The sequence below is a fragment of the Bombina bombina genome, chromosome 3 (genome assembly GCF_027579735.1).
Source record: "Bombina bombina isolate aBomBom1 chromosome 3, aBomBom1.pri, whole genome shotgun sequence".
Lineage (NCBI taxonomy): Eukaryota > Metazoa > Chordata > Amphibia > Anura > Bombinatoridae > Bombina > Bombina bombina.
This window is the reverse complement of record NC_069501.1, coordinates 396,166,165-396,190,597: the sequence shown is the minus strand read 5'-3', so window position 1 is coordinate 396,190,597 and position 24,433 is coordinate 396,166,165. Positions and strand designations below refer to the sequence as shown.

The window sequence follows — 24,433 nt, the reverse complement described above, 5'->3', positions numbered from 1 at the left end:
AGAACTTTTTTCCAAGTTTATCTTCCATCCATGTGATCGAAGAAGACTGAGGAGGGACTCAGAATTTTTCCGCAAGACGAAAGAATGGTGTGCTTGCACAAGGAATATCGTCCCAAGTATGGGGCTACTGCAATACCCTGAGTTCTGGCAACGGCTAGAAGAGCCCCCAGAACCTTCGTAAAGATTCTTGGAGCAATGAACTGAAAGTGCTGGTCCAGGAATGCAAACCTCAGAAACTGAAAGTGGATTGGTACATGAAGATAAGCATCCTTCAGATCTATAGGGGTGATAAACTGGCTTTCCTGAATTAAAGGAAGGATGGACCTTATCGTCTCCATCTTGAAGGAAGGGACACTGAGAATTTTTTTATGTCCAGAATTGGGCAGAATGTTCCCTCCATCTTTGGGACCACAAGGTTTGAATAAAACTCCAAACATTTTTCTTCAATAGGCACTGGGACAACAACTCCCTAGAAAGGCATCCTTTTCTGGTCTGGTAGACAGATTCGAGAGAAGGAATATGCCCCTTGGCGGATGAGATTTAAAGCCTCTCTTGTATCCCTGAGATACCACCTCCAAGACCCATGGATCCTGTACGTCCTTGAACCAGGTATCTGGATAAAAAAAAAAAAAAAAGACACAGTCTGCCCCCTACACGATACGATCCGAGATCGGGGGCCGCCCCTTCATGCCGATTTGTTTTCGGCGGGCTTCTTATTCTGTTTGGATTTATTCCAAGACTGAGCCGGCTTCCAAGTACTCTTGGGTTGCTTGGGCTTGGAGGAGGATCATTGTCGTTGGGATTTGGCGAAACAAAAAGGAACGAAAATTGTCATCCCTTAGACTTGTTCTTATCTTGTGGTAGGAAGGCACCCTTGCCTCTGGCAATCGTAGAAATAATGGAGTACAGGCCTGGACCAAATAAAATATTTACCTTGAAGGGAAGAGAAAGGGGTCTGGACTTAGAAATATCCGCAGACCAAAGACTTCAACCAGAGCGCCCGGCGGACTAGGATCGCAAAGCCAGAGGCCTTTGCATTTAGGCAAATAATTTGCATGTTCGTATAACAGATAAAAAGAATTAGCAATTCTCAGAGCTTTAATTCTGTCTTGAATATCCTCGAGGGGAAATTCCACCTCAATGAGTTTTGACAGAGTTGCACCAGTAGGTAGCCGCTCCGCCAACCACGGAAACAAAAATCCTCTATGTTGAAACATCTTTCTCAGAAAGGTTTCCATTTTCTTATCCATCGGCTCTAGCAAGCGTAGATATAGCACCATCCACCTTAGGAATGGAGACCCACAAATCCAGTTAAGAGTCCGGGACCAGCCTTTTAAAAGTAGACGAGGGGAAAAAGGAAGAACCAATTATTTCCCATTCGTTCTTAATAATGTTCGTCATCTTAACCGGCACAAGAAAAGTTAAGATTCCTGTCTTCGTAAACTCTAATTTAGTTATCACAGGTTCTTCAGGCAGCACGGCATCTGGAACCACTAACTTAGACAGAACCTCCTTTAATAAAAAAACACAAGTGCTCAATTTTAAATCTAAAGAACAGATCCTCCGCAGCTGGAGACTTAAACCCCAAGGACGCCGAACCAGAAAGTTCACCCTCTGAAGCTATAAAGTTTAACTCATCGGATAACTGGGACATAATAGCTAAAACCGATAAATATTTAGACGACTCCGGGTCAGGAGAGCAATGTTTAACCTTTCTCTTGTGTTTGTTAGAGCGAGGTAATGCACTGAGGGCCACAGACACCGCCGATTGTAACTGCGCGGCAAAGTCCACAGAAAGAAGGCCCCCTCCGGATGGAGGATTAGATGTGCTACAGGGAACTTCATGTGGAGTGGATAATGTAGCAAAGGTAGTAATCTCACGGGACGCCGAGTCCTGAGAAGTAGACAGCTCAGAGGGACTAAGAACCTTAGCAGACTTGTGTCCCTTCTTAGACTTTATAACGGTGTTAAGGCATGTGGAACATAATTGAGTGGGCTGGAAAACCACGGCATCTTCACAATATAAACAGAAGCTACTCCTTCTGTACTAAATCATACCCAACATGTCAGAGTCCTCCATATCTCAGGTTATACCCACAGGAGGACACAAAAACGTTTTTTATTACAGAAAACTGCACCTTTATACTCCCAATGGCTGGGGCACTCACCACCTCCTAACCCAGACTGTTAAGAGGAAACGCTCTCCTCAGGTTCAAGTCTCAGCTGGAATTGAGGAAATGAACATAGACCACCCCCGATCACATGGAGTGCAAGACAGTACTATCCTGTTATTACAAGTACAGCAAGTAATAGGAGCTGTGCAACACTTTCAAAAACAAAGTGAAACTTAAAACCCGTTTTGTTCCAGCCAAAAACACAGTCCATCAGCCCAGGAAAAAAAATCACACAAAGCAGCATGTAAAAAATTAATACTGTGATTAATTAACCCCAACTGTTCAATAGACCCCCTTCAGAGGATATTAACCCTGGATCATATCAAGGTATAAAGGAGCAACACTGACTCTGTTATAGTGTTTTATGTGTAAAAATATAAACAATCTTACCTCCAGGATCCATGCTGTGCAACTGATTGCTTAGGAGCTGTTAGCAGTAGTCAGGATGGTTTTGCAGAAAAATTTTCCCTGCATCTCCACACTCTAACTCATCAATCATCTCAGTGACAGGTTGACATGACTACTTAAAACTCAAGTCATATCGAAGGGCAGATACCCTTTTTCAGGACTCTCCAAATCTGACACTTCTGACACCTCTTAACGTGATGAAAGGCAAAGAATGAATGGGGTAATGAGGAAGTAGGAGGGATATTTAAGCCATTGGCTGGGGTGTCTTTGCCTCCCCCTGGTGGCCAGGTGTTGTATTTCCCAAAAGTAAGGAATGAAGCCGTGGACTCTCCCCCTATCTTAGGAAGGAAACCTTTCAAGATAGCAACTTAATATCTATGGAATGCATTGGCTCAAACGGAGCTTGCTGCCAAACTTTAAGAACAAGATAAAGGCTCCAAGGAGGAGTAACAGGATTAAACACAGGCCCGATTCTGACCAGGGCCTGATAAAAAGATTGAACATCTGGCATATCCGCCAGACGCTTGAGTAACAAAATAGACCTTCCTGGAGAAGACACAAAACTCTAGGAATCCTGACCATACGCCAAGAGTAGCCCTTAGATTCACACCAATATAAGGTATTTACGTAAATACCTTATGGTAAATTTTTCAAGTAACAGGCTTGCGAGCCTGGATCATGGTCTCAATGACCGACTCAGAAAATCCATGCTTAGAGAGAACTAAGCGTTCAATCTCCAAGCAGTCAGCTTCAGAGAAACGAGATATGGATGGAGGAATGGACCCTGAGTTAGAACGTCCTTCCTCAGAGGCAACCTCCAAGGCGGCCGAGAAGACATCTTCACTAGGTCTGCATACCAGATCCTGCGAGACCATGCAGGAGCTATTAGAATAACTGATATTCTCTCGTTTGATACGAGCAATAACTTGTGGAAGGAGCGCAAACGGAGGAAAACGGTATGCTAGACCAAAAAAATCCCAAGGAACCGCCAGAGCATCTATCAGAGAGGCCTAAGAATCTCTTGACCCTGAACCATACCTTGAAAGCTTGGCGTTCTGCCGAGACGTCATCAGATCCAACTCCAGCACCCCACATTTGAGGGTTAACCTGGAGAACACCTACGGATTGAGAGCCCCCTCCCCGGGATGAAAGGTCTGTCTGCTCAGGAAATTCAAAGTGAGATATATAACTTGCTATGCAAATTCGATTTAATCAGACACTCAAAAGTGGTACAAATTCTGTAAAGATGGAGTACATAAATGTAAAGACATTAAAAATCGGACGTCTCCGATATATTAAAACACAAATATATAAAACAAAGAACAAATGACTACTGTTGCCAATGTTATAGAGCTTGTTCCTGTATCAGATAAAGAGTCAACAATCAACAACTTGGATCCTTAAAAGCAAATAAGAAAGGAGGTATGAATCTGGACTGTTTAAAAGGAAGCTGTGACTGGAGCTAATTCATCTTGAGAAAGCCCTGTAAGAGGGAGAAACGCTTTGATGAGAAGCCACAGCTATCCTGTACTTTATATTGTCTATAAGGACTAACATTTTGTTGAAGTACCAGGTTTTCAGCTATTTCATTTAACCCACAGAGGGCACAAGGACCGCATTGTGAAAGGTTACGTTCCGAAGCCAAGCTGGTTCCAAATTGCATATCGAAGCCCGTAGGCTACTACAAGGTCTGAAAGAGAGATCTGGATATACTACAACCCTGCGTGCTGTTCTGCACTAATAGCGGGGATTTACATCTTTTCTATAACATAGCGGCCGCTATAGTTCATCTGTCAAGTTATCCTGACCAATAGGATTTCCCTTCAGAGACGACGCCTCCCGATTAGTGACGTCACGGGACACGCTTACGCCTCACGGAGGTGGTTCCATACAAACGGACGGTACTCTTGAAGGTAACACGGGTAAAATCTTACCTGGCACTGATCCTTTCTTATTTGCTTTTAAGGATCCAAGTTGTTGATTGTCGACTCTTTATCTGAGCTCTATAACATTGGCAACAGTAGTCATTTGTTCTTTGTTTTATATATTTGTGTTTTAATATATCGGAGACATCAGATTTTTAATGTCTTTACATTTATGTACACTTTACAGAATTTGTACCACTTTTGAGTGTCTGATTAAATCGAATTTGCATAGCAAGTTATATATCTCACTTTGATTTCATTGTAGCACCTTTAGCTTTTTTAGAGCTTCTATTTTTCACTCTTTTGCATATCCTTTTTTTCCCCTAACGTGAGGGACTTTAGGGTTGGAGTTAGTTTGGTGCCTCTTGCGCACACTTTAAATTTACCTTTATGCTCAGGAAATACGCTTCCCAGTTGTCCACTCCAGGAATGTGGATGGCAGACAACAATTGTGAGCTTCCGCCCACTGAATAATCCGTGCCACCTTCTTCATGGCTAAGGAACTCACAGTTCCTCCCTGGTGGTTGATGTAAGCCACTGAGGTGGTGATGTCTGACTGAAACCTGATAAACCGGGCTAAGGACAATTGAGGCCAAGTCATCAGAGCATTGTAAATCACTCAAGTCCTGCGCCTTTGAGTCCCAGACGGCTCCCCAGCCTAGCAGAATGGCGTCCGTGGTCACAATCACCCAGGAAGGTCTCCAGAAGCATGTGCCCTGAGACAGATGGTCCTGAGAAAGCCACCAAGGGAGAGAGTCTCTTGTTGACTGGTCTAGATCTATCCTCTGAGACAGATCCAAATGGTCTCCGCTCCATTGTCTGAGCATTCAGAATTGCAGAGCTCTCAAATGGAATCGAGCAAAGGGAATGATGTCCATGGAAGCGATCAGATCAATTACCTCCATACATTGAGCCACTGATGACCCAACAGTAGACTGAAGAGAGGCGCAAGAGGAGAGAATTTTGGATTTTCTGACCTCTGTCAGAAAATTTTTCATAGATAGGGCATCTATTATGGTCCCTAAGAAAACCACTCTTGTAGCTGGAACAAGGGAACTCTTTTTCAGATTCACTTTCCAACCGTGGGAACGTAGAAACAAGATCTCTGTATCGGAGTTTGCTTGTTCAACAGATGGTGCCTGAACCAATGTGTCATCCAAGTATGGCGCCACTGTAATTCCCCGAGACCTGATCACTGCCAAGAGCCCCCAGAACCTTTGAGAAAATTCTGGGAGCTGTGGCAAGGCCAAACTGGAGAGCCACAAACTGAAAGTGTTTGTCTAGAAAGGCGAATCTCAGGAATTTGTGATGATCCCTGTGGATGGGAACATGAAAATACGCGTCCTTCAGGTCTATGGTCGTTATGAACTGACCCTCTTGGACCAAAGGAAGAATGGAACGATTGGTTTCCATTTTGAAGGACGGTACCCTGAAAAAGTTTAGGCATTTTAGGTCTAAAATGGGTTGAAAAGTTCCCTCTTTTTTGTGAACCACAAACAGATTTGAATAGAATCCTAGACCCTGTTCCCTTACTGGAACAATCACACCCAGGGAGGAAAGGTCCTGAACGCAACGCAGTTCAAGAATGCCTTTTTTTTACCTGGTCTGCAGATAATCTTGAGAGGTGGAATCTGCCCCTAGGAGGGAAAGTTTTGAATTCTATTTTGTAAACCTGAGATACTATGTCCACAGCCCAAACATCTGGGACATCTCGTCTCCACGCTTGACAAGACAGGGAAAGTCTGCCCCCCACTTGATCCGAACCTGGACCGGGGGCCAAACCTTTATGTTGACTTAGACTCAGCTGAGGGCAGGGATGTGCAATTCCTATCGCCCGACGCCCGGGACACGCAGTTCTGGGCGCAGGGCATGTGGTTGTGTCTTATTTAGTCCTGCTGCAGGCAAGCAGACCGCAGCAAGGCTAAAGTTTTTTTTTTTTTTTTTTTTTTAAAGTAGTGGGCCCCGCCGTGTGTAACTATATTTGTTGAGACAGGTCTAATTGCCAACTGTGTTACTATTCTATCTAGGATTTAGACAACGTTTATTCAGTATTTTAAATCCTTACAGGTATTCAGTTGAAATTTGCACCCGCAGGCGCACATTGTGGTTACAAAATCCGATGACTCCACACCGGTGGGAACAACTGAGCTGTCACACACGAGCGGATGACGATGAGCATTTATCATGCTGATCCATCAATTCATCATCCACGCACTTACTCCATCCATCCAATTCCAGGGAGTCCAGATCCATTGAAGTTTATTGAATATACAGCATGCAACATACAATTTTTATGTTGCATGCTGCATATTCAATAAACTTATTAACCATTACCTCTCAGTCCAGGCCATGGGGAGCACTAAGGGCAGCGGTAGAACGAACTGCAGTGCAAAATGATTATTGGCAATGGCATAAATTAATCATTACGCATGCAGCCACAACTTTTTATAATTATTTAATGTGGCCACAAATGCTGCACTGTCGTCTGTTTATAGGCCTTGTAGACAGCGCGCCGCACTGATCAGTGTGAATGGGGTGGATCAGAGTGCCTAATTATATTATAGCCAGAGGGAGGTTGAGGAAGTGGCATTCCCCCTGAAGTAATAGACCAGGTTGTGAGGTCTCCTCAACACTGCACTAGCAAGGATGTGTCACTCTGAGCAACGAGACAAAATTTAGAACACCGGCTGGGGAGATTGTCAGATAGCACGCTGATGTGGTCGGCGCTATCTGACTGACTAGCTGTAATCTTTGCCTTGAGACTCCCAAGGCAAATATCACAGCTTTTCACTCAGATAGCGCGATGTTGCTGATGTGGTCGGCGCTGCAAGCTGACAATCTCCCCAGCCAGCTGCAAGTTGGGAGAAATCTTTTGGAAATGGCTTTACTACTTTCACTTTCCGTGAAGCCAGAGCATCTGCATTCCTCTCCCAACAGCTCAGCAGCATTTGGTGTGGTTAAGTTGGGCAAAAATTTTGATTTCCCCTAATCGTGCTAGTGCTGGCACATAAGCCTGTGTCAAGAAATGCTTTATTGCAAAGGCTTGATAGACTGCATAAGTGCATGGGAATATGACCCGAGGCACACTTTTTTTTTCATTTTTATCACTCCCACTTGCAGATCTGTTTATATTAATACAATTTTGGCTTCCAATCGATGACTGAAAAGTTTATGGCAACGGTATTTGAAAGTGTTGCATATTTTTGCCACTTTATTCATTGAACAGTTTACCTTATTTATGCTCCCCTGAAAACCTACATCATTGAGGGACCCTCAGATCTCAAGTTTGTGAAACGAAAAACTTAAATTGTATTACTGAAATGCCTCAGCTTGTTGAGATATTTTATATACAAGGTGCTTACTGTCTCTTTAAATGTCTTTTGTAAAAAAGCAGACCTGTCATGCAATTAAGTGTATTGCATACATTTTGTTGCTTTATCAATATCTCTTGCTTTAACCCAGTCTAATCATGCTGACTAATTGCTTTTGCATTGTATTTTTATTATGGATTTGTTTATTATGCAATACTGCAATTATGCTGTATTTAATGGTGTTTTAAATCAGACTCCTTGCATTGGCTGTTGGGGAAGTTGTATGCCTTTTATTTTATTCTTGGCAACTTCAGTACAATCTTAACATGCTATGGGGCAGTATCAGCAAGCACTTTAAAGATGGATAACCAAAGTGTTTTCTATTGCAGTCATCACTGTATCTGCATTTAAATGCTTCTATTTTTGTAGAATACATAAACGTATTATTCCTCAACCTCCGTGCATTGCGCTGAGAAGGTTGAGGAATGGTACTGATTTATATTGCACTAAGAAGATAAAGGAATAATACAGATATAGATCAGTAGTATTCTTCAACCTTCTCAGGGCAATATAAATCACTATTAATCCTCAAACTTCTGAGTGGCAAGAATTTGTATTGTTTAAAAAGATAGGTTACATTAATATACTTTCACCCTCTGTCATTACCATGTATCTAAGCCGCCCCTCTGAAAAGAACTGAAAAGAACTGAAATAAGGGGGGCAGTTTGCACAGACTTGCATTTTAGCCAAGTGCCCTCTCATAAGTAACTTCACAGGCATGAGCACAATGTTATCTATATGGAACACATGAACTAACGCTTGCTAGCTATTAAAAACTGTCAAATGCATTCAGATAAGAGATGGCCTTCAATGGCTTACAAATTAGCAGATATGCCTTGCCTACTTCGTAAATTGAAGAGTTTTTTTTTTTTTTTCAAAGTTACATGACCTGTCTGAATCATGAAAATTTAATTTGGACTAGACTGTGCCTTTTAAGTTTACTACTACTGAGAGGGGATTATTCAACATAATTTTTAGAAGGGTTAGAAAAACACGGAATAAAAAAATCCACATACATACTCACCAGCCACTGACACCACTGCACATCACTGACATGGTGACATCTTAAAAAGGACCTAAGTACATTCTAATGCCCTTTAATTAAAACATTTTAATTAGTGCATCACTAATGCTTGCCAACTGGTTATTCAAACTGCAATGGGGAGCTGCAGGCCTTTCTGTTTCCAAGCAAGATACAGCCAGTGATAATTCTGCGAATCAGGACAAGTAGATTGTCACAAGGGGCAAGTAGATTAGGTGCCTGCTTTAGTCCCTTGGACAAGTAGTTTTTTAAAAAAAAATCCACACCCCTGTGAGGGTCTCTTTGATTGCTTTCTCTTATTCCAAGACTGATTGGGCTTCCAATAAGATTTTGACTGTTCCTGCTTGGAAGAGGAAGACTTTTGACCTTTAAAGTTACGAAAGGAACGAAAATTACTTTGACATCCTTTGAGTCTGTTCTTCTTGTCTTGCAGTAGTAAAGACCCTTTAACACCTGTAATATCAGAAATTATTTCTGCCAGACCAGGTCCGAACAATGTCTTCCCCTTGTATGGAAGTGCCAGAAGCTTGGACTTAGAGGTAAAATCAGCTGACCAAGATTTTAGCCACAATGCCCTGCAGGCTAGAACAGTGAAGCCAGACATCTTGGCTCCCAGTCTAATAACTTGCATGTTAGCATCAGAAATAAAGGAATTGGCTAGATTGAGAGCCTTAATCCTATCTTGTATCTCTTCCAATGGAGTCTCTATAAAAATTGATCCAGACAAGGCGTCGCACCAATAAGATGCCGCACTTGCTACTGTGGCAATACAAAATGCAGGTTGCCATCGAAGACCTTGATTAAAATACATCTTCAAATAAGCTTCCAGCTTTTTTTGTCCAAGGGATCCATTAAGGAGCAGCTATCCTCTATCGGGATCGTAGTTCTCTTAGCCAGAGTAGAAATAGCCCCTTCTACTTTAGGCACCGTGCGCCAAAAATCTTTAATGGAGTCAGCAACAGGAAACATCTTTTTAAATATGGGAGACAGGGAGAAAGAAATCCCTGGCTTCCCCCATTCCTGTGAAATAATCTCAGTCACACAATCTGGGACAGGAAAAACTTCCAGAGGAAGGAACATCGTAGTATTAAGTTTACTAGACTTCTTAGGGATGATGACAGAAGTATCGGAGTTGTCCAAAGTAGCCAATACCTCCTTTAACAGTACACGAAGGTGTTCAAGCTTAAAGGGACAGTCAAGTAAAAAAAAAAAAAAAACCTCATTTAAAAAGGGCATGTAATTTTAAACGACTTTCCAACCTTTAAGGCCCCCCTCTAATCTGAATGAATTTTGACAGTTTTTAACCACTAGAGGGCATTAGTTCATGTGTTTCATATAGATAACACTGAGCTCAGGCACGTGAAGCTCCTAGGAGTCAGCACTGATTGGCTAAAAATGCAGGTCTGTCAAAAGAACTGAAATAAGAGGGCAGTTTGCAGAGGCTTAGATACAAGATAATCACAGAGGTAAAAAGTGTATTATAACTGTTGGTTATGCAAAACTGGGGAATGGGAAAAAAAAAAAAGGGATTATCTTTTAAAACAATAAATTCTGGCGTTTACTGTCCCTTTAAATCTGAAGCTTACTTCTTTAGTATCAGAGGAAGGAATAATACTGTCCGAATCGGAGATTTCACCCTCAGAAGCTACCGGTATATCCTCCTCATCAGACTTATGAGGGTGGGCAACCTGCATAGCAGTAGGTGGAACAGAAACCTTACTATCTGAATGTCTAATTTTCCTCTTGCGTTTTCCCAGCATAGGAAAAGCAGATAATGCCGTAGGTACCGCAGAAGATACCTGTGCAGTAAAATCTGCAGGCAAATAAACTCCTCCAGGAGGCTGAGAGGAACTGCAGAGCACTGTATGTATGTATGTGACGCCATAGAGGCTTGGGACGTTTGAGGAGCAAGCTGTGGCATTGCCTGAACAGCATCATCCTGAGAGACATAGGGCTCAGATGGCAATTTATCTTTAAGGTGTTCTAGCCAAGCATACAGCACAGAACTGCATAGGCAAAACAATTTGTGCCTCTATGCATAAAAAGCATTTGTCAAAAGAGACAGAGTCTTGGTCCATGACCATAATACTAAATAAAAAATTTCCCAAACTGTAGAAATTTTTTAAATACACTGTTACTTAAAGAATTTTCAATACCACAATTTGGCTGCCAAAAGTCTCTAAAACGAACGTACAGCAGATCGACACAGAAAATCAATGACGCCGCTACGTGAATATTCTGACAGCAGAAAGACGTCACATGACCAGCAGAGAGAGGAAACTACGCAGCAAGTAAAAAGTGTGCGTTTCCCTCTGCCTACAACATATTATGCAAGTAGCTGCAGCTGGTTTCAAACTCAGTTTGTCAGTTAGCCTGTTCTAGCTAAGCAAGCAAAGAAAACCAACTGCCAAATTTTTAGTTTATACATAAATCCCTGTATAAAACATAAGTCACACACATACTAATAAAGTATTTCAAAAAATTAGCCCAAGGAGGAAAAACGTCCCAATAAACGGAAGATTTAAGGGACATAAAACCCACATTTTTTCTTTCGTGATTTACTTCTATTATCTCATTTGCTTCATTCTCTTGATATTCTTTGCTGAAAAGCACATCTAGATATAGCTGCTGATTGGGTGCTGGTCATAGATGCCTTGTGCGATTGGCTAACACATTTGCATTGCTATTTCTTCAACAAATGAGTTCTAAAGAATGAAGTAAGATATATAATAGAAGTAAATTGGAATGTTTTATAAAATTTTATTCTCTACCCGAATCATGAAAGAAACATTTTGGGTTTAGTGTCCCTTTAACCTCTAGTCTCAACATACATAATGTGCCTGCCCACTGCCAAAGAAAATCCTGTATAAAGTATTTTTAAAATGTCCCCATCTACAGCATATGACATTCTTCTGAAGGGCAAGTCTCCAAGACCTAAAAGACAAAAGCACTAACTTGCAGTCTAGCTGTCCGGCAGGAAGACAGCTCACAAGGCGTGAAAGGACACATACTCCTTACAGAGACGTGTAGAAAAAGAAAGAACAGAGTAACCAACTCTGGCTTTCTGTACCATGGGCAGCAATGTGTTAGGAAACAAAGGGCTACCTCCCAACATCCTAACTGCTTAAAAGCCACCACTACTCTACTGAAGAGATTTACATGGACTCCGCTAAACCCAAATCCTTGCTTGCAGGGAAAAGTAACCGAAAAAGGAATTCATTTCTTCAGACACCAAACTTCACCTCCTCCATTGACAGAGGCAAAGAGAATAAATGGGATTATGGGTAGGTGAGTGACACTTAAAGGGACACTAAACCCAAATTATCTCGACATAAAACAAGTTGGGATAGAGACAAAATAATATAATATGTACTTTAAGTACTTTACCTGCAAATTTATACTGCAGTGCCTCACCATTAACCCTTTGTTTTTAGTTTCTGAATTGTAAAGCTCTAACTCCCCACACACAATTCCTTTTATGGCTGTATCTATGTTTATTGTTCTTTTGGTAAAATGCAAAAGTGAATAGGGATTATCTGCTGGAGCATGCCTAGAAGCTGTGAACTCAGTTGAAATACAATGCATGTATCTAAACACTGATACGAGGGGTGGAGTTAGCTGCTCCAGGCAGCTTAGCAATGTAATTAATTTTGCTTATTTTTGAAAATTATTTTAAAATACTTGTGAGCAAGGGACAGGCATACGGATTTGCTGCTTCAAGTCCTTTACAAATGTGGTGTGAATACTTAGAACATTTTGGGGTAAAATATCTTTCTTTTTTACAGAGAGATGTTCAGGTGATATTTTCTAGTCATCTTATTACAGCCATGCTGCATCACTTTCAAGTGTTAAAAAACATTTGGGTATCATAGCCCTTTAAAGGGACAGTGTAGGCAAAAACAGTTTCCTTTTTAAAGGGACACTCAGGTTTTAGTAAATTTTCATGATTCAGATACAGCATGTAATTTTAAACAACTTTCCAATTTACTTCCATTAAAAAAAATGTGCAGTCTTATATTTACACTTTTTTTGAGTCACCAGCTCCTACTGAGCATGTGCAAGAACTCAGACTATACGTATATGCATTTGTGATTGGCTGATTATTATCACATGGTACAGGGGGAGTGGAAATATACATAACTTTAAAATGTGTTAGAAAAGAATCTACTACTCTTTTGAAAGTCAGAGTAAATGCTTTTGTATTGTCTTGTTATCTTGCATTTGTTGATTATGCAAATCTGCTGTGTTTAATGGTCCTTTAAATAAAGCATGATATGTAGGTACATTTTGCAATATACATCTATTACACATTTTACAGCTAAAGCTTTTAAAAAAAAGAAAAACCTTGCAATGCTTTCACTGCTTATATATTCATATATAATTCAAACTGCTGTACTGCAGTTTTAAAAGCAGGCCAGGAAATACACATTGAAAGGCCTAAACATGCCTTTCATTGTGTATGGTTTAGCTTACTTTCTGTGGCATATCAGTGAAAAATCTAACTGAGCTCCTATTAAACAATGTAGTATGTTGTAAGGTCAGATGATACATGCTACAAAGTATTTTTTCCAAACAAAATTAAATATTATGGAAAATGAAGCTGAGTTCAACAGAATCATAACCTCAACATTTTAAAATGAAAATGAAAGCTAAACCAGTTACAATATTTTTGATTTATATTTATTTCTAACACATGCTTTGGGTTTTCTACCTAGCCTCTACTCAAAGGGTCAGTCTTCATTGGTGAATGCTTCTAAAATGGGCCATGATAATATTTACGGACTTCCTGACAACTTACCTATGTTACTCCGGAAGTGTAAAAATGCTTGCTCAATGATTAAAATGACTTCATATATGCGAACTATATGCCCACTGAAAGTACATTTTCCCCATATAAAATGCCAGAGAAAACATGGAGAAAAAAAAAAAAAGCTATAGTATGTAGGGATACTAACCATTTCTCTTGACTCATCGGTGTACTGAAAGGTATCGGGGAGAACTTCTATATTTGTTGCACGTTCTAATTTGTCACGGCGGTCAGTGGAGATGTTGAATCTTACTCTATCCCCTTCCAAAAGGGTCACCTTTGACTTTGTGTCTTTGTCCCCAAATGGGAGCTCTTTAGGTATCACAAAGTCTACTTTAATACGTCCAGGTAAAGGATCATTCTAGAAGATGTAAAAATAATTTACAAAATAAGACTGTTAAAAATGTAGGAAAAATGTTTTCCCAAAAGACAAAATGCTAAACAAATAAAATATACTAATAAGTAAAAACATTAATGATTTACATTGAAAGCAGCTGAAGAAAACAAAATGTATGCTTACTTGATAAAATCATCTTTTATGATGGTGAGAGTTCAAAAGCCATCACACATGGGATTAAAGCCCAGTCCTACATGAGGAGGCAAAACAGCCCACACAACAGAGCTTAATTCCTCCCACTTTCCCTTGGTTCATTAGTCATACACACGGCCAAGAGAAAGAAAACATAATTTATGCTTACCAGATCAATTCCTTTTCTTCCTGGCAGGGAGAGTCCACAACTTCATTCCTTACTGTTAGGAAGTACAACACCTGGCCACCAGGAGGAGGCAGACACACCCCAGCCAAAGGCTTAAATATCCCTCCCACTTCCCCTATCCCCCAGTCATTCTGCAGAGGCAACAAGGAAAAGTAGGACAAACATCAGAGTATAAAAGGTGCCAGAAGAAAAAATATAAAAAGGGAGCCGCCCATTAAAAAAATTAAATTACGGGCGGGGTCGTGGACTCTACCTGCCAGGAAGGAAAGGAATTTATCTGGTAAGCATAAATTATGTTTCCCTTCCTAAGATAGAGAAAGTCCACAGCTTCATTCATTACTGTTGGGGAAAAAACTATACCTAAGCTCCAGAGGACACTGAATGAATAACGGGAGGGAACAAAAAGGAAGAGGCAGACCCTATTCTCAGGACACCACAGCCTGCAAAACTTTTCTCACGAAAGCTGCTTAAGCCAAAACAAAAACATCAAAAATGTAAAATTTTGAAAAAAGTATGTAAGGAGGACCAGGTAGCTAGCTGCCTTACAAATCTGATCCATAGAGGCCTCGTTCTTAAAGGCCCAAGAGGAAGCCACTGCTCTAGTGGAATGAGCCATTATCCTCTCAAGAGGACGATGTCTAGCTGTCTCGTAAGCTAAGCGGATGACACTCCTTAACCAAAAAGATAGGGAAGTGAAAGTAGCCTTCTGCCCCTTACGCTTCCCCGAATAGACAACAAACAGAGGAAGATTGTCTAAACTCCTTAGTAGCCTGAAGATAGACCTTAAAGACACGAACCATATCCAAATTGTGAAGCGTTCCTTCAATGAAGGTTTAGGACACAAGGAAGGAACCACAATCTCCTGATTGATGTTGCGATCTGACACAACCTTAGGAAGAAAACCTAATTTAGTACGTAAAACTGCCTTATCTGAATGAAAAATCAGATAAAGGGGCTCACATTGCAAAGCAGAGATCTCAGAAACTCTGCATGCAGAGGCAATAGCCAATAAAAAGAGAACCTTCCAAGATAATTTAATGCCAACGGAATGCAGAGGCTCAAACGGAACCTGTTGGAAAACCCAAAGAACAAGATTTAGGCTCCAAGGAGGAGCCCCAGATCTAAACACAGGTCTAATCCTAATCAGAGCCTTAAAGGGACAGTCTACACCAGAATTTTTATTGTTTTAAAAGATAGATAATCCCTTTATTATCCATTCCCCAGTTTTGCATAACCAACACAGTTATATTAATATACTTTTAACCTCTGTAATTATCTTGTATCTAAGCCTCTGCAAACTGCCCCTTTATTTCAGTTCTTTTGACCGACTTGCAGTTTAGCCAATCAGTGCCTGCTCCCAGATAACTTCATGTGCACGAGCACAGTGTTATCTATATGAAATACGTGAACACCCTCTAGTGGTGAAAAACTGTTAAAATGCATTCTAAAAAGAGATGACCTTCAAGGTCTAAGAAATAAGCATATGAACCTCCTAGGTTATGCTTTCAACTAAGAATACCAAGAGAACAAAGCAAAATTGGTGATAAAAGTAAATTGGAAAATTGACATGCTCTATGTGAATAATGAAAGTTTATTTTGGCATAGACTGTCCCTTTAACAAAGGACTGCACACGTCTGGTAGCTCAGCCAGTCTCTTTTTTTCTCTGCAATAAAACCCAATAGGGCCGAAATCTGTCCCCTCAGGGAACTAGCAGAAAGGCCCTTCTCCAGCTCACCCTGGAGAAGAGAGAAGATCATGGCAACCTTAACTCTGTGCCAGGAAAAAACAGAATTTATGCTTACCTGATAAATTACTTTCTCTTGCGGTGTATCCAGTCCACGGATTCATCCTTTACTTGTGGGATATTCTCATTCCCTACAGGAAGTAGCAAAGAGAGCACACAGCAAAGCTGTCCATATAGCTCCCCCTCTAGCTCCTCCCCCCAGTCATTCGACCAAAGGTTAGGAAGAAAAAGGAGAAACCATAGGGTGCAGTGGAGACTGTAGTTTAAACAAAAAATTTTTTACCTGACTTAAATGCCAGGGCGGGCCGTGGACTGGATACACCGCAAGAGAAAGTAATTTATCAGGTAAGCATAAATTCTGTTTTCTCTTGCAAGGTGTATCCAGTCCACGGATTCATCCTTTACTTGTGGGATACCAATACCAAAGCTTTAGGACACGGATGAAGGGAGGGAACAAGACAGGTACCTTAAACGGAAGGCACCACTGCTTGCAAAACCTCTCACAAAAATAGCCTCCGAAGAAGCAAAAGTATTGAATTTGTAAAATTTGGCAAAAGTATGTAGTGAAGACCAAGTCGCTGCCTTACAAATCTGTTCAACAGAAGCCTCATTTTTGAAAGCCCATGTGGAAGCCACTGCTCTGGTAGAATGAGCAGTAATTCTTTCAGGAGGCTGCTGGTCAGTAGTCTCATAGGCCAAACGGATGATGCTTTTCAGCCAAAATGAAAGAGGTATCAGTCGCTTTCTGACCACTCCTCTTACCAGAATAGATAACAAACAAGGAAGATGTTTGTCTGAAATACTTAGTTGCTTGTAAATAGAACTTTAAAAGCACAAACTACATCAAGATTGTGTAATAGACGTTCCTTCTTCGAAGATGGATTAGGACACAGAGAAGGAACAACTATTTCCTGGTTAATATTCTTGTTAGAAACAACTTTAGGAAGAAAACCAGGCTTGGTACACAAAACTACCTTATCTGCGTGGAACACCAGGTAAGGTGAATCACACTGTAAGGCAGATCATTCTGAAACTCTTCGAGCAGAAGAGATAGCTACCAAAAACAAAACTTTCCAAGATAACAACTTAATGTCTATGGAATGTAAAGGTTCAAACGGAACCCCTTGAAGAACTGAAAGAACTAGATTCAAACTCCATGGCGGAGCGACAGGTTTATAGACAGGCTTGATTCTGACTAAAGCCTGAGCAAACGCTTGAACGTCTGGTACCTCTGCCAGACGCTTGTGTAACAGGATAGGCAAAGCAGATATTTGTCCTTTTAAGGAACTAGCTGACAATCCTTTCTCCAGTCCTTCTTGGAGAAAGGACAATATCCAGGGAATCCTAATCTTACTCCATGAGTAACCCTTGGATTCACACCAACAAAGATATTTCAGCCATATCTTATGGTAGATTTTCCTGGTGACAGGCTTTCTAGCCTGAATCAGAGTATCTATAACTGACTCAGAGAACCCACGCTTTGATAGAATTAAGCGTTCAATCTCCAAGCAGTCAGACGTAGAGAAACTAAATTTGGATGCTTGAACGGACCCTGTATTAGAAGATCCTGCCTCATTGGCAGTGTCAATGGTGGGACAGATGACATGTCCACTAGGTCTGCATACCAAGTCCTGCGTGGCCACACAGGCGCTATCAGAATCACTGAAGCCTTCTCCTGCTTGATTCTGGCAACCAGACGCAGGAGGAGAGGAAACGGTGGATAAACATAAGCCAGATTGAAGGACCAAGGCGCTGCTAGAGCATCTATCAATACCGCCTTGGGATCCCGGGACCTGGACCCGTAGAGAGGAAGTTTGGTGTTCTGACGGGACGCCATCAGATCCAACTCTGGGGTGCCCCATAGCTGAGTCAGCTGGGCAAATAGCTCCGGGTGGAGTTCCCACTCCCCCGGGTGAAAAGTCTGACGACTTAGAAAATCCGCCTCCCAGTTGTCTACTCCTGGGATGTGAATTGCTGAGAGATGGCAGGAGTGATCCTCCGCCCACCTGATTATTTTGGTTACTTCCGCCATCGCTAGGGAACTCTTTGTTCCCCCCTGATGATTAACGTAAGCTACAGTCGTGATGTTGTCCGACTGAAATCTGATGAATTTGGCCGCCGCTAGTTGAGGCCATGCCTGAAGAGCGTTGAATATCGCCCTCAGTTCCAGAATGTTTATCGGGAGAAGAGTTTCTTCCCGAGACCATAAGCCCTGAGCTTTCAGGGAGTCCCAGACCGCACCCCAGCCTAACAGACTGGCGTCGGTCGTTACGATGATCCACTCTGGCCTGCGGAACATATTCCTTGAGACAGGTGATCCTGAGACAACCACCAGAGAAGAGAATCTCTTGTATCCTGGTCCAACTGAATTTGAGGAGACAAATCTGCATAATCCCCATTCCACTGTTTGAGCATGCATAGTTGCAGTGGTCTGAGGTGTATCCGAGCAAAAGGGACTATGTCCATTGCCGCAACCATTAGTCCGATTGTCTCCATGCACTGAGCCACAGATGGCCAAGGAATGGAATAAAGAGCTCGGCAAGTAGTTAAGAGTTTTAGCTTTCTGACCTCCGTCAAATATTTTCATTTCTACCGAGTCTATCGAGGTTCCTAGGAATGGAACTCTTGTGAGGGGGGAGAGAGAACTCTTTTTGATGTTCACCTTCCACCCGTGAGACCTCAGAAAGGCCAATACAATCTCTGTGTGAGACTTGGTTCTTTGGAAAGTTGACGCCTGAATTAAGATGTCTAGGTAAGGCGCCACTGCTATGCCCCGCGGTCTAAGAACCGCCAGGAGGGACCCTAGCACCTTTGTGAAAATTCTGGGAGCAGTGGCCAACCCGAAAGGAAGAGCCACAAACTGAAAATGCTTGTCCAGAAAGGTGAACCTGAGAAACTGGTGATGATCTTTGTGGATAGGAATGTGCAGATACGCATCCTTTAGATCCATGGTAGTCATACATTGACCCTCCTGGATCATTGGTAAGATTGTCCGAATGGTCTCCATCTCTAATGATGGGACTCTGAGGAATTTGTTTAGAATTTTGAGATCCAGGATTGGTCTGAAAGTTCCTTCTTTTTTTGGGAACCACAAAAAAGGTTTGAGTAAAACCCCAGTCCTTCTTCTGCAATTGGAACTGGGTGGATCACTCCCATTGTATGTAGATCTTCTACACAGCGTAAAAACGCCTCTTTCTTTGTCTGATCTGTAGACAGACGAGAAATGTGGAACCTTCCCCTTGGAGGATAGTCCTTGAATTCTAGAAGGTTTCCCTGGGCTACAATCTCTAATGCCCAAGGATCGTGTACATCTCTTGCCCAGGCCTGAGCGAAGAGAGAGAGTCTGCCCCCTACTAGATCCGGTCCCGTATCGGGAGCTACCCCTTCATGCTGTCTTGGTGGCAGCTGCAGGCTTTTTGGCCTGTTTACCCTTATTCCAGTCCTGGTAAGGTTTCCAGTTTGCCTTGGGCTGTGAAGTTACCCTCTTGCTTTGCAGCCGGAGAGGATGAAGTGGGGCCGTTCCTGAAATTGCGAAAGGAACGAAAATTAGCTTTGTTCTTTGTTTTAAAGGCTTTGTCCTGAGGGAGAGCATGGCCTTTTCCCCCGGTGATATCTGAAATAATTTCTTTCAATTCAGGCCCAAATAGGGTCTTCCCTTTGAAAGGAATGTTCAAAAGCTTGGATTTAGACGACACTAGGACTTTAGCCATAGGGCCCTGCCAGCCAAGATGGCGAAACCTGAATTTTTCGCCGCTAACTTAGCTATTTGGAAAGCGGCGTCAGCGATAAAAGAATAAGCTAGCTTTAGAGCCTTAATTCTATCCATTTCCTCATATGAGGTCTCCGTCTGGAGCGAGTCTTCCAGCGCCTCAAACCAGAAAGCAGCTGCAGTAGTTACAGGAATAATGCAGGCAATAGGTTGGAGAAGAAAACCTTGTTGAACAAAAAAATTCTTAAGTAAACCCTCTAATTTTTTATCCATATGGTCTTTAAAAGCACAACTGTCTTCAATTGGTATTGTTGTGCGTTTAGCTAGTGTAGAAACAGCCCCCTCCACCTTAGGGACCGTCTGCCACGAGTCCCGCATGGGGTCAGATATGGGGAACATTTTCTTAAAAACAGGAGGGGGGACAAAAGGGACACCTGGCCTATCCCACTCCCTAGTAACGATATCCGCAATCCTCTTAGGAACCGGAAACGCATCCGTGTAAACAGGGACCTCTAGGTACTTGTCCATGTTACACAATATCTCTGGGATCACCAAAGGGTCACAGTCATCCAGAGTAGCTAATACCTCCCTAAGTAAAACACGGAGGTGATCTAGTTTAAATTTAAAAACCAATGTATCTGAATCTGTCTGGGGAGGAACCCTTCCTGAATCAGAGACTTCTCCCTCAGACATCAAATCCCTCGCTCCCACTTCAGAGCGTTGTGAGGGTATATCGGATACGGCTACCAAAGCGTCAGAATGCTCATAATCTGTTATTAAAACGGAGCCGTCACGCTTTGCATGTAACACGGGCAGTTTAGATAAGAAGGCTGTAAGAGAATTATCCATGACTGCCGCTGTCTTGTAATGTAAAAGGGTTAGACGCACTAGAGGTACTAGGCGTCGCTTGCGCGGGCGTAACTGGTTGTGACACTTGGGGAGAGGCAGACGGGCTACCCTCGTTACCTTCAGTCTGAGAATCATCTTGGGCCACATTCTTAAGTGCAACAATATGACCTTTAAAGTGTATAGACATATCAGTACAAGTGGGACACATTCTGAGAGGGGGTTCCACCATGGCTTCTAAACACATTTAACAAGGATTTTCCTTAGTGTCAGACATGTTTAACAGACTAGTAGAGTAAACAAACAGGCTTGGAATCACTTTAATCAAATAAAAAACCCAATTTGAAAAAAACGTTACTGTGCCTTTAAGAGATAAAAAGCACACAATTTTAAAAAATGGTGAAAAATGCAGCAATATTTCTGAAATTTTCACAGTATGTAGTTAAAGCCTTAATAAGATTGAACCCCAAGTTTCAAAACGATTAACCCCTTAATGCCCAAACCGGAGCAGCCTAAAGCCAACACCTGGTTAAATCACTACAGCACCTTGCCACAGCCTTGCTGTGGCCCTACCTTCCCTTAGGGATCAGATTTGGGGGAATATAGCTTCTTTTAGGCCCTCAAACATCAGCAGGACCCTCCATGTGAAACAGCATGAACTTCTCTGCAATTCTAACTGCGCATCTGAGGCAATTAGGCCCCTCCCACTCTACTCCAGAGCTGTGAGGCCTAGTAAATCACTCCTAAGTGACTAAAAAACAGCCATGTGGTAATAACCCCAGAAAAAACCCCAAAAGGGCTTTCAAAGTGTCTTGCAAAACGATTTTTCCTTAGCCAAACAAACGATTGCCCTGAATAAGTGTCAACCAGTATATTAGCCCTATTATGTAAGCATTCAATTCCTTACCAAGTCTGTGAACATAGCTTACCCTCCCCTCATGGGGATCTTGTCAGTCTTCTAGCATTATCTCAGTCTGCAATGAGGTATGTTCAGTCATTTATTTCTAGACCAGATTACCCTGCAAACCGTTCCCCCCAACTGAAATTTTTTGGTACTCCTCAGTCCTGTGTGGGAACAGCAGTGGATTTTAGTTACAACATGCTAAAATCATTTTCCTCTCAGCAGAAATCTTCATCACTTTTCTGCTAGAGAGTAAATAGTACGAACCGGTACCATTTAAAATAATTAACTTTTGATTGAAGATAATAAAACTACAATTCTAACACCACATTCACTTTACACTCCAGAGAGAGACCCTAGTGCTTAGAGCCAGCAAAGAGAATGACTGGGGGGTGGAGCTAGAGGGGGAGCTATATGGACAGCTTTGCTGTGTGCTCTCTTTGCTACTTCCTGTAGGGAATGAGAATATCCCACAAGTAAAGTATGAATCCGTGGACTGGATACACCTTGCAAGAGAAACAAAATTTATGCTTACCTGATACATTTATTTCTCGTGCGGTGTATCCAGTCCACGGATTCATCCATTACTTGTGGGATATTCTCCTTCCCAACAGGAAGCTGCAAGAGGATCACCCACAGCAGAGCTGTCTATATAGCTCCTCCCCTAACTGCCACCTCCCAGTCATTCGACCGAAGACAAGCAAGAGAAAGGAGAAACTAAAGGGTGCAGTGGTGACTGTAGTTTAAAAATTAAAAAACACCTGCCTTAAAATGACAGGGCGGGCCGTGGACTGGATACACCACAAGAGAAATAAATTTATCAGGTAAGCATAAATTTTGTATTCTCTTGTAAGGTGTATCCAGTCCACGGATTCATCCATTACTTGTGGGATACTAATACCAAAGCTATAGGACACGGATGAAGGGGGGGACAAGGCAGGCGCTTAAACGGAAGGCACCACTGCCTGTAAGACCTTTCTCCCAAAAAAAGCCTCCGAAGAAGCAAAAGTATCAAGTTTGTAGAATTTAGAAAAAGTATGAAGCGAAGACCAAGTCGCCGCCTTACAGAGAAGCCTCATTTTTAAAGGCCCATGTGGAAGCCACCGCTCAAGTGGAATGAGCTGTAATTCTTACAGGAGGCTGCTGGCCAGCAGTCTCATAAGCTAAGCGGATTATACTTCTTAACCAAAAAGAAAGAGAAGTTGCTGAAGCCTTTTGGCCTTTCCTCTGTCCAGAGTAGACAACAAACAATGCAGATGTTTGACGAAAATCTTTAGTAGCTTGTAAATAAAACTTTAAAGCACGAACCACGTCAAGATTGTGTAATAGACGTTCCTTCTTTGAAGGATTAGGACACAGTGATGGAACAACAATCTCTTGATTGATATTCTTATTGGATACCACCATAGGAAGAAACCCAGGTTTGGTACGCAAAACTACCTTATCTGCATGGAAGATCAGATGAGGGGAATCACACTGCAAGGCAGATAACTGTTGCACTCTTCGAGCCGAAGAGATAGCTACCAAGAACAGAACTTTCCAAGATAAAAGCTTGATATCTATGGAATGCAGAGGTTCAAACGGAACCCCTTGAAGAACTTTAAGAACTAAATTTAAACTCCATGGCGGAGCAACAGGTTTAAACACAGACTTGATTCTAACTAAAGCCTGACAAAACGCCTGAACGTCTTGAACCTCAGCCAGAAGTTTGTGCAAAAGAATAGACAGAGCAGAAATCTGTCCCTTTAAGGAACTAGCTGACAATCTCTTCTCCAATCCTTCTTGGAGAAAAACATAATTTGTGTAAGAACTTACCTGATAAATTCATTTCTTTCATATTAGCAAGAGTCCATGAGCTACATTCCTACCAGGAGGGGCAAAGTTTCCCAAACCTCAAAATGCCTATAAATACACCCCTCACCACACCCACAAATCAGTTTAACGAATAGCCAAGAAGTGGGGTGATAAGAAAAAAGAGCGAAAGCATAAAAAATAAGGAATTGGAATAATTGTGCTTAATACAAAAAAATCATAACCACCACAAAAAAGGGTGGGCCTCATGGACTCTTGCTAATATGAAAGAAATGAATTTATCAGGTAAGTTCTTACATAAATTATGTTTTCTTTCATGTAATTAGCAAGAGTCCATGAGCTAGTGACATATGGGATAATAAATACCCAAGATGTGGAACTTCCACGCAAGAGTCACTAGAGAGGGAGGGATAAAATAAAGACAGACAATTCCGCTGAAAAATAATCCACACCCCAAAATAAAGTTTTAATCTTATAATGAAAAAAACTGAAATTATAAGCAGAAGAATCAAACAAACAGCTGCCTGAAGTACTTTTCTACCAAAAACTGCTTCAGAAGAAGAAAACACATCAAAATGGTAGAATTTAGTAAAAGTATGCAAAGAAGACCAAGTTGCTGCTTTGCAAATCTGATCAAACGAAGCTTCATTCCTAAACGCCCAGGAAGTAGAAACTGACCTAGTAGAATGAGCTGTAATCCTTTGAGGCGGAGTTTTACCCGACTCGACATAAGCATGATGAATCAAAGACTTTAACCAAGACGCCAAAGAAATGGCCGAGGCCTTCTGACCTTTCCTGGAACCGGAAAAGATAACAAATAAATAGACTAGAAATCTTTCGGAAATCTTTAGTAGCTTCAACATAATATTTCAAAGCTCTAACTACATCCAAAGAATGTAACAATCTTTCCTTAGAATTCTTAGGATTAGGACACAATGAAGGAACCACAATTTCTCTACTAATGTTGTTAGAATTCA

The 24,433-nt window shown here is 41.7% G+C and overlaps 1 protein-coding gene across 1 annotated transcript in view; it reads right to left on the bottom strand.

Moving 5' to 3' along the window:
* The window catches only part of CSDE1 (cold shock domain containing E1), a 501,007-nt gene that overhangs the window by 210,843 nt on the left and 265,731 nt on the right, over positions 1–24,433 (bottom strand). The window contains exon 11 of the mRNA XM_053705299.1: positions 13,876–14,088. Within this exon, the coding sequence (XP_053561274.1) occupies positions 13,876–14,088 (213 nt within the window). The remainder of the gene's footprint in view (positions 1–13,875; positions 14,089–24,433) is intronic.